This window comes from Aythya fuligula, chromosome 4, assembly GCF_009819795.1.
Source record: "Aythya fuligula isolate bAytFul2 chromosome 4, bAytFul2.pri, whole genome shotgun sequence".
In the NCBI taxonomy this organism is placed as follows: Eukaryota; Metazoa; Chordata; class Aves; order Anseriformes; family Anatidae; genus Aythya; species Aythya fuligula.
In genome coordinates, this window is record NC_045562.1 from 58,138,367 (window position 1) to 58,148,385 (window position 10,019).

Below are 10,019 nucleotides of genomic sequence, written 5' to 3' on the forward strand. Positions count from 1 at the left end.
TTTGTTTGCACATCACTTTTTTCTTCGTTCTGTCACTCTATTCAGTGTTTGGCTTTCGGTGTAATAGTATATTTCATATTTTTCTGCTTTGTTTTATCACACCAACCAAATTAGAGCAATCTTTTACGTTAGGAGAAGTGTTGCGGGATCAATAACAGAATTATTGGATGAGAGGCTGCGAAAAGAAAAAAAAAAATTAAAGGAGTTTGTGTTAACCTCTGAACGTGGTACTGATTTGGGGATTAATGTTAAACTGTGTCCCAAAATTCTGCAGCTAAGTGCCTTGCTTAGAGTTGATACTCCTAAAAAAATTTGCCTGTGCTGTTCTGCAGTGTGGTGTCAACTATAACTCTTCTAAAATTGTCACTGTTAGGGAAAGACAGGCTCCAAAACAGCCCTGACCCAGCAAGAAAACCTGTGTTGATTGCTTATCATGTAAAAAATGGGTCAGGGACAAGATAGAGAACCACTCTGGCAATCTCTTACTGAGGCAGACGTCTCTGTGGTGTGACACTGTTGTGATGGTCCCCAGGCCGGGTACACAAACATGAGGCATGTCGCTGTTCCATTTCTCTTTCAGCAGAACAGAAGGGGGAACGTAACGAAGCTCGTGCTGTTGCAAGTGAGTCCGTGGCTCCTCAGGAAAGAAACTTGAATAACAGAAACCAAAATAAACATTTTTATCCTTCATTACCCCAGTTACCTTCTGAGGAGGAAGAAATAAACAAGCTTGAAAGCAAGATAATTAAACTGACAGAACAGGCAGTTTCAGAACTGGAAGGGAAGAGAACAGAAAATGCAGCTGGGGAGCAGAACACGGTGGTTGGGGCAGAGCTTAATGGCTCCTCGGAGGGAGATTTCCCATTCTCCAGCCCGGACATGTCCAACCCCACAGATCCCTCAACTTCTGAAAGCGAACCAACAGCTGAAACCGAGACCCTGAAGGACAGTGATGAAACCTCGGAGAGTGACTGTGAGATCCCAAACCAAAGGAGGCAGAACGGTGTCACCGGGGACGCGCTGGGTGCTGCGGACCCCAGAGGGCACGGGGGTCTCAGCGTCACCACTGCACGCACACACGGCAGCTTGGAGGAGCCCCCTGAATCTGAGAATGTGAAACAGCCTGCTCGTGCTGAAAACTGTGAATATTTGGATAACAGTTTGGCTTGAGGTATGGCAGCCAAGCCCTTGCGCTTCTCACCGTAACCCTCTTGCAAGTGGGTCTGTGCTGCTGTGACTACAACCAGTGAAAGTTTGTCAGAGGACTGATTTTTTTACACGAGTCTGTTAGTATGTGTCTAACAATGGTGTTCTTCTGTTAGTTTTAACTGCAGTATACCAAAAATGTAAATAATCTGGGAGAAAGAATTTGAAGCTGTTTGGGTTTAATCGTTTTGGTTCTTTGTAATGATTTGAGGTTTCTGTGTAGGTGGATGTGATTTACAGCCGTGTAGCAGAGCCCAGTGATAACCATGTGCCACGTTCTCACTGGGCTTCTGGAAGGCCTGCGGTCTTAGTGCTGGACTTGATTTTAATGGTTGGACACGTCCAGTGATGGAAAATTGGAATGATGAACTGAGAAGTACCTTAAGGTCATAGGGTTTTGCCTGTTTCTCAGACTGCATTCTGTTTCCCTGTCCATAATGGCTGTGAGTACGTCCTTAGAATAAGACCGCTGTTGGGAATGGAAGCAGAAAGCTCTCTGAGAACCATCCCTGCGTGTGTTGTTCTCTCATTTCACACCTTTGCATCTTCTACCTCCCTCTCCCAGTTCATCTCATGAAAACAAAGGGAGTTATTTCACCAGACACTAAGAACCCAAATTAGTGATGCTCTGAAAAAACATCCGAGGAGCCAGAATTATTGCTGTGAGGAACAGCAGTGCTGCTCCAAGCAAAAACAGGAGGAGGAGAACCAGCTGTGCCTCGCCGGCCTGCTTGGTGCTCTGGGGTACTGGAATTGCATCCCTCAGCCTCCAGGAGCTGCAACAGCCCTCAGACCGTAACGGGTGGTAGATTTCAGCCTACTCCATTTGTGCCTTCCTTTTTGAAAGAATCTGTGTTTTATTTTACGTTTTGGAAAGCATAAAAAAAAATCATGTTTGTGTTTCCTCCTCGTTTCACCGCTCTTTGTTGTAGGAGGTTTATTTGTGCTGTTACCCCTTCCTTAAACTTCTTCCCCTGTTGGGGTTCAGTCACAGGAAAGCTTTTTGCCTGTCACCGCTGCCAGAGGGAGGGAGGCTGCTGTGTCATTCCCCAGCCCGCTCCTGACGCTGGAGCTGTGCCACTCTGCTCCTCGGAAGGCAGCAACAAGGGAACGCTCAGCAGTGAAGTTAGCAGCTGGCGGAGAAGGGGAGGCACGTCCTTCCCCTCCTGCTCGTAGCACAAGGAATCGGCTCTGCAGCTGTGGGGCTTCTATGGGCCAGCAGCCCTCAAGGCAATTTTTCTGCTGGCTTGGGAGCTAATTGTCTGTAAATGTTCGTTTCTCACTCCCAGAACTTGAAACCAATCAGAGGGAATTAAAGCAAATTTAATAAAATACTACTAATAAAAAGGAAAATCCCTCCCAGATTGAAGCCTCCTTTGACAAATAACTGCCAGCTGCAAATTTTTACAGCCCACTTGTCAGCCGCTGAATAAACAGAGTTCATATTAGCAATACTGACAAACTCTGCTTAGATGGGAGCTGCGCTAGCAGGTGCTGCCAGAATCAAGGTGTCAGAGCCCGTGAGCAGTTTGCATTCAGCAGCAGAAGGGCTGTATGTAAATGATTACGTGTAAATATAAGGAATGATGGTGGGAAGGTGAAAAATGTGGCTTGTGGCTATTCTCACGTGTGTTCCTTGCCAGGTGCCTTCGTGTAACCCTTTCAGCGTCTGTCTGCAGGCAGCGAACCCGTAGTCACCGTGCTGCTGGGGTGCGTTTCCTTCCTCTTTAAAGGTTCTTCCACACTGCAGCATTTCACAGCAGCCCGTAGGGAAAAAAACATCTGTATATTTAAGTGCGTCGGGAACATGAAGCAGTAAAAAGTTTTCCTTTCATTACCCTGACAAAAATGTAAGTTCCTCATAACCTGAAAACCACAAAGAGTTTAAGCATTTGAAAGATTGTTACGCCATTGCCATTAATTGTAACTGACTGCACTACTGCCTCATTTGTGTGACAGTACTGACAAGTCGGAAGAGAAATGGCTGCAGAAACTGAAATCTCCGGGAGATTGTGGCAGATTTTTTTTTCCTATAATGCTTGAATGTTACATGAAGTATCACTTTATTCAAGATACGTTCTTCTCCATCTTTCAGAAGCTAATCCTGCACAGAGCTAAATATCAGTGTGGTCAGAGCTGATGCAAGCCAGTAAAAGGGGCAGGGTTTCACGTAGCTAAGCTCTGAAATGTTCAGGGTGTTTTATGGCCGTGGTTTCCTTGTCCTGAATCTTCCCTGACCCACAAATGTGTGAGCTGATGTTTGCCGCTGTTCTCTCAACACCAGTTAATGCCATTAACTAATGGAGAGCTTGGTGCAGAGATTGGTGCAGGTGGAAGCAGTGCTGGACCCACAGTTGCTGTGCAGTGCCTCAGGCACTGATTCGTTGTGCTGTGGTTGTTTTCTGTGAGAAGAAAATGGAGAAAACTCAATATCAACAAGGTCATGGGGTAACTCCTTAAATGCCTTGTTTGTATCTTTCATAGAATCATAAAATGATTCTAATCATGGAGTGATGCCTTGGAAGGGACCTTAAAGATCAGCTCCAGCCCCCGGCCATGGGCAGGGACACCTCCCACTAGATCAGGTTGCCCAGGGCCTCATCCAGCCTGGCCTTGAGCACCTCCAGGGATGGGGCATCCACAGCTTCTCTGGGCAACCAGTTCCACTGCCTCACCGCCCTCTGAGTGAAGAATTTCCTCCTAATGCCTGTTTTTTGCAACCATTAAATTCCAGAAAGGTACCTGGATCTCTGGAAATCTCACTCAGAGTGTAATATTCATGCTGCGATGCTGGTCCCGTGCGTTCTGCCCGAGTTAATGCGTATTCTGGCTGTGGTTTTAGCCTTCTCCCAGGAACACAAGTTTCAACCCCAAGACGCTTGTAGCAGTCAGACTGCACTACGTGATAGCCAATTTAATAGTCTTGTCAGCATTGTTCTTGGATGATGTTTAAATTTATATTGTTGTGTTATTAGAACTGTGATTTTTTTTTTTTTTTGGTAAATTCATTCATGTTTTGTTGTGGAATCAACACTACTTTACCGGGTTTCTTTTAGACTCATGTTCCCTTCTTCTAGGACTTCAGAAATGGGGAAATCACCTCCCGCTGTAAGCTCTTTTGCTGCTGGGCTCTGGGGAAGTGGAATGCTGTGGCAAGGGGATGGATGAGGTGCGTTTCGTAAATGGATCTGAAGCACATTGCCTCACCTAAGAGCAAATCCACACGCTACCTGTGAGGAGGGTTTCATTTGAAAGTACCGTGCCGCGGCTATCTGAAAAACAACATTCAGTGAAGTTGTAGAATAATTGTGTGCAAATGACAGCTGAAGAAGCGTCTTTGAGAATGCTGTGTCTTTTCTAAGTGAGACTATTTTTAAGCATAGGGTAATTTGTATAATAAAGACAGGGGGATTTCTTTAATCCATATGAGCTCAGGAATGTATTTCAAAATCTTAACCGAGATTAAGTTGAAAGTCTGCTGCGTTTCTAAAAGATAGGGTTTTGCTCACCAGCCTCTGTTTTGTAGTTTTACTTTTTAAACGATGCGGTTTAATTTATTTGCAAACCTTCCTTTTGTTGCTGCCTGGATTAACTGCGCAACGTAGTTCAACTGTATTAATACATTTTGTCATCTTTAATAAAACCATACATTTCCTGATGCGCTTCTACCTGCTGATTTCCTTCGCTCAGTATCAGATGAATGATAGTGATGAGTTAGTGCTGTAGTATTTCCAGGGTTGTGTTAAAACAGAAAAATAAAGCTTTATAGAGCGAGACCTCTACGTTTGTTGAACATTATCTGGCTGAAATGTTTTCGCTGTCACATCTCCCTGTCTCAGCTGAGTGATTTACTTCCTAAATTTTTGTGTGAAGAAACACACTCAGTATTTTTTGGCTTTGAAAGTAATATTAATCTCTGTTAATTCTATCGTCGCTGTCCAAGCAGCATTAAACCTTCTGTATGCAACCCAGTTGCTACCAGTCACAAACTGGAGGCGCTCAGGAGTTTTTGCTGGGGGGTAAAGGAAAGCTGGAGTATTTAAGTCCGCTTTCAGTGGTATTCAACTATATGTGCATGTGTAGACAGCCTAAGCCAGTTTAGAAGCTCAACCATGTTTGAGAATAAAGCCTGAAAATACAACTAGAATAGCACAGTGAACCTAAAGTTTGACATGGAAATGTCTGTACTTTCCCTTATTTTTAGGGGAAATCCGTGACCCAAGTCTTACAACACAACACTCAAAGCTGTTGCAAGCGCTGAGATCTTTTTACCTTCTAGATTTGCAGCTAAGTAAGGGACAGCATCTAATCAGAGGCAATTCCTTGCTTATTTTTACTTATTTTTGTGAATTTTGGTATCTGACTTCTGGTCCTGTAAGAGCCCCTCAGGATGCTCAGCCTCCTTACCGGCTTTGTAACCCACGCATCCCAGCACTCCTCCTTTCCCGCGTGCCACCCCCAAGCTGCACAGAAGGGAACCTTTTCACCTCCAAGAACACATAGCACGGCGTTGAGTTGCTGCTGCTGCTTTTATTGACCAGCTTACAGGAAGGCGGCCCTACAAAGTGATACACATTTGTTAGAGAAGCAAGAGGATGGGGACGGGAATCCCTTTGCCACGTGTTGTGGTGGCCGACGGCGCAGCGCTAGGTACTTGGTGCTGCCCGGGGACTTTCTGGTCCTCCCTAAAGCCTGGTTCTGAGCCATCTCTTCTTGTCCGCCACCTCAGGCTGTTTCTCTTCCCACAAGCTCCCGCTGCACACCCCGATCACGCAGCAAGCCAGGCGCTTGCCCGCGTTGCCGTTCTCCAGGCTGGCCTTGTTGTTGCCCTTGCCCATGTCGTCTTCCTGCTCGTGGATCACGACGGATCTGCCCAGGATGGAGTATGGGCCGAACAAAGTGGCGAAGAGATTGGGTTTGTATTTCCTGATTTTGCCGTCTTTGGGAGAGAAGTTCCCGAAATCCCCTGGGTGGCGGGGGTGGTTGACGCGGAAGGGGTTGTAGTGGCCTCCGGTGGAATCACAGCCACTGCTGAGGTCCCCCAGCTCGTGGATGTGGATCGCTCTGCCGGGCTGGTTGTCATCCAGCGGAAAGCCCTCCAAGTGAAAAATGGCTTCCAGCCTTCCCTGCGGGTAACGCTGCCGGAACAGGACCTGGCCGGTCACCTGCGGCTTCTCAGCGTCTAGTTTGGGGCTGGGCTGCATCTCACAAGCGGCGTAAGTCATCCCGCCGGTCTCGTTACCAGCCGTTAGTGGGTAGAGCAAATTCTGCCACAGGTCGTTCACTTTTTTCTGTATGTCTTGAAGGGTCTCTCTGCTTGGCTCGGTTTCTTCTTCCGCCGCGATGCCAGGGGCGGGCAGGGCGAGTCCGGCGAGCAGAGAAAGCAGCAGAAGCATCCTGGCCACGCCGAGCCTACGGAGTGCAGAGGAAGCCAGCGGGAGTGAGAGGCCGGTGGCAGCAGCCTGCCTGGGGAGGGACACGGAGCTGCAGCTGCAGCCTGGTCCCAGCGGGCTGCGAGTAATGGAAGCTAAAGCAAAACACGCCCCTGTAAACACAGAGAGCTGCGCGTTACCAGTGGAAGCACGGAGCCAGCGAGCGGATTTACCTCTCCCGGTCGCCACAGGACCCCTCGGTGGCAGCTCCTCTGCTCCCACCAAGCGCGGTGCGGCCAGCCCTCAGCGCCGAGCTGCTGGAGGCTGCGGTGTGCTTGTGTAAGAGCTTGGAAACGCGGCGCAGGGGAGGGGACACTCGCAGGCAGCAGGAACAGGGAAAAGTTAATTTTCCAAAAGTTTCCAAAAGAGTTCGCAGGGCGAGCTCTTTGCCCTCGCTCTGTTCGCCTGTGAAACTGGCTCCTGGTCCTCATCACCATCCCAGAGCAAAAGGAAAAAAAAAGTTGCCAAGCTGCTAAAGTGATTTGCCTGGTGATGGCTTCGTGTGCTTATCTAAAATGAGCGACCTTCCCCGGGCAGTGAGGAGAGCGGCAGCTTTGCTGAGGCTCGGCTGGAGGCTCGGTCACTGCGCTGTGCTGGTTGTCATGGAGTTGTTTTGCATTCCCATGCTTTCACTCCTCAAAATTGAGACTGGTCCTTCAGCAACAGGAAGTGTTACACATGGACGTGTACCAAACGTTTGGTGGGTTTAAAACCTGGAAGGCACAACCTGAACTCTCAGAGGTTGAGGTACATTTAGTGCAGAGCTGTGCCTGGAGCGTGGATGCAGCCACCACAGGGGCAGTTTAGCAGGCTGGGATTTGTGCAGGGAGAGAGGAGTAGCTCGTGTAACTCGGGAACAATTCTCAACGTAAGAAAATTGTAAGGAAAAGCCTTTTTTCCCCCAATTTGTGTCTTCTGCCAGCTGGGAGAGGAATGTGTCTGTCAGCTTCTGGAATGGTAAAAATGTGTGTGTATGGGTATCCTATGGGTATCGCACGCTAGATCACACCCAAGATACTCAGTTAGCTGCAAGATGATTTTTTTTTTTTTTTGGTGTGAGGGCAAAGAGAGCTGAAGGAGTGCCTCCTGCTTGCCTCATTTGCCAGGCGCTGGAAATATGGGGTCAGGTAATTCTGCTTGGGATATTGCGATATTGAACTTTAACCCTGGGCTCCTGTTCCTACTTGATGAAATGGGACAACTGATGGTTCCTTTCTTTGGGGTATTTATGAGCTTTTCACATCCCTGCGTTGATGAGAACCATGGAGGGGCTGAGCCAGCGCCTCCTCCTGCCCTGCCTTTCCCCAGGTTCATCCCTGGCAGCCTCCAAGCTGGGGAAATGCACACTCACAAAGTGCTAATGCATTTTACAGCAGGAACTCGGGGCAGAAGTGTGGCTGCTTTACATGCCGTAATGCTGCTGACTTGAGTGCCATTTGTGCTGTTTTACACCAGCTGGGATTCTGTCCCTAAAAAAAACAGGAGCCCTGAAAAGCCCAGGGTACTTGCTGCAAAGCTCTTCTTTGATGTACTGCACATGCGGGAGCCAAGCAGAAATGCAGACGGGTGTAAAGGAGATGATCAAAGGGACAGAGAGGACTGCAGCAAAGCTAAATGATGTATTTGTAGTGCTCTGCACTTCAGAGAACGCAAAGGAAAGAGTAGCTGTGGGCTGCTGTCAGAAAGATGTATTTTAAAGAGGAGAAGGACTGATAACTACAAGAAATGCAATTGCCAGGGTGGTTGGCATTCATTCCGGCTCTGAACGCTGCAAGTACTAAGCACTAACCAGGTGGAGCATTAAAGCCTGTTGTAACCCACTGCTCATGTTTTAGTTTTCTATTTGAGAAGTGGTGACGAATAATGGGCTAATGGCCCTTACAGCAGGCAGCAGGCAGTGGGAGGAAAGCCCCCATGACCTGACCGTGCACTGTTTAAAAAATAAACTTCTCTTTTTAAAGCCCCGGTGTACAGGGCGTGTGGTATACTGAATTTCAGGCCATGTCCTAGAATCTCCTGGGCTCTGCAAGCCAGAGCCACCCAAACAAGCCAGCGCCGTTATTCACCAGGCTGTAAGCTCCACACAAGGGCAGAGCCTTTGCCTGTGTTCCTCAGGGCCCAGGATTTCGCTCCCCTGTCCCAGTCACCTCCTGATGGCCGGAGGGACTCGCACTCCCAACACAAACCGACATCTCAGTCCATGCCGTGACCTCCTTGGTCTGGTCGCTTGGTTTGGGGCTGACTCTGTCCTGTTGCACCACGTCGCTGCGTGACCTGACATCATTTGACTCGCCCGGTGTCGACTCAACGTGATGCAGAAGCGCTGCGTGGGAGAGCGCCCGTCGGAGCGAGCAGTGGCCTGCTTCTGTCTGCAGCTCGGCTCTGCTCTCCGCGGGTTTACGGCAGGGTGGCTCTCCATAAAAGTGACACCCAGGGCAGGCAGGCCTTACGTCTTCGGCTGCAGGTAATGGAGCTGACTGCTCTTCTCCACATATGGCTGAGGCTGGAGCCGCTAAAAGCAGGGGCTGTTTGTAGCCTGAGGGAAGCAGAGCCAAGATCATTGGAAACCTAATGTGCTCCTTTGGTTCGGGGCGCTCTCTGCCATTTCTGAGTCATGGTCCCAGCCTGGGAGCCAGGGAGGCTGGGGGGTCATCAGGCAGCAGTCTGAATCCACCTGTGCAGGAGTTTCGTGCTCACTGTAGAGTGACTGCAGGGCACCAGATTTTCCATGCATTGTCTATGGCATAGTATCGTACATGCCCTGCGCAGCAATTTCCTGCAAGCACATCACCAGCTCTGCACGGTGTCTGCTGTGCCTGGGCACCTGCCTACAGGTCTGCAGGTAAGCCTGCAGTGTTATTTAGCATCTGTGGAACTACAAGCAGTGGTGACGAGCTAGGATTTAAAGAGAAACACCATCAGGGTGTCAGTGAGCAGTTTTTGCCCATGTCTTGCAGTACAGGGCTGGCGCTGGGGTGCTAGCAGCACCTCCTCCTGCAGAAACCAAGGTGGAGAAACTCATTTTGCAATCGCTGTAAGGTGAAAAGAAAATGACAGGAGAATGAGAAAACTTGTTCTAGCACAGGGGCAATCTGCCACTGGTGGAGGCTTTCTCTTCCTGTTTATTCCTATTCCTCGTCTTGGTGGTTCTATTTAAAGAAATAAAGATATTTAGTGCCTGAGATAAGCATCCATTTATAATCTTCTTGCAAAAGAGCTATGTGCATTTCCAACTTTTCAGGGCATTACCCATACAAAAAATCAAGTTAAATAAATACACAAAAGGGAAACAACACTGTTCTCTGCAGGGACTAATTTCTCTTGAAAATGGAGGATCTTGCAACTGTCAAACTAGTTTCCATCAGCCAATCTGAAAAACTC

General features: G+C 48.4%; 2 protein-coding genes across 4 annotated transcripts in view; one reads left to right on the forward strand and one right to left on the reverse strand.

Moving 5' to 3' along the window:
• Window positions 1-3,754, forward strand: part of CCDC149 (coiled-coil domain containing 149) — a 48,927-nt gene extending 45,173 nt beyond the window's left edge. For 2 of the 3 annotated variants that reach the window (XM_032187229.1, XM_032187231.1), the window contains one exon: window positions 581-3,754. In XM_032187229.1, coding sequence (XP_032043120.1) covers window positions 581-1,170 — 590 coding nt within the window. In that variant the 3' untranslated portion in view covers window positions 1,171-3,754. The remainder of the gene's footprint in view (window positions 1-580) is intronic. The other variant, XM_032187230.1, reaches the window with a different exon arrangement.
• Window positions 3,755-5,748: 1,994 nt separating this feature from the next.
• SOD3 (superoxide dismutase 3) lies at window positions 5,749-6,870 on the reverse strand. Its single transcript, XM_032187072.1, has 2 exons — window positions 6,812-6,870; window positions 5,749-6,618 (listed from the first exon to the last, which is right to left on the reverse strand). The coding sequence occupies exon 2, from the start codon at window positions 6,600-6,602 to the stop codon at window positions 5,892-5,894; it is 711 nt and encodes a 236-aa protein (XP_032042963.1). The 5' UTR covers window positions 6,603-6,618; window positions 6,812-6,870; the 3' UTR covers window positions 5,749-5,891.
• Between the last annotated feature and the right edge of the window lie 3,149 nt (window positions 6,871-10,019).

What these genes read in the sequence shown, in the direction of transcription:
- SOD3 (XM_032187072.1), bottom strand. Translation starts at nt 6,602, where the DNA reads ATGCTTCTGCTGCTTTCTCTGCTCGCCGGACTCGCCCTGCCCGCCCCT.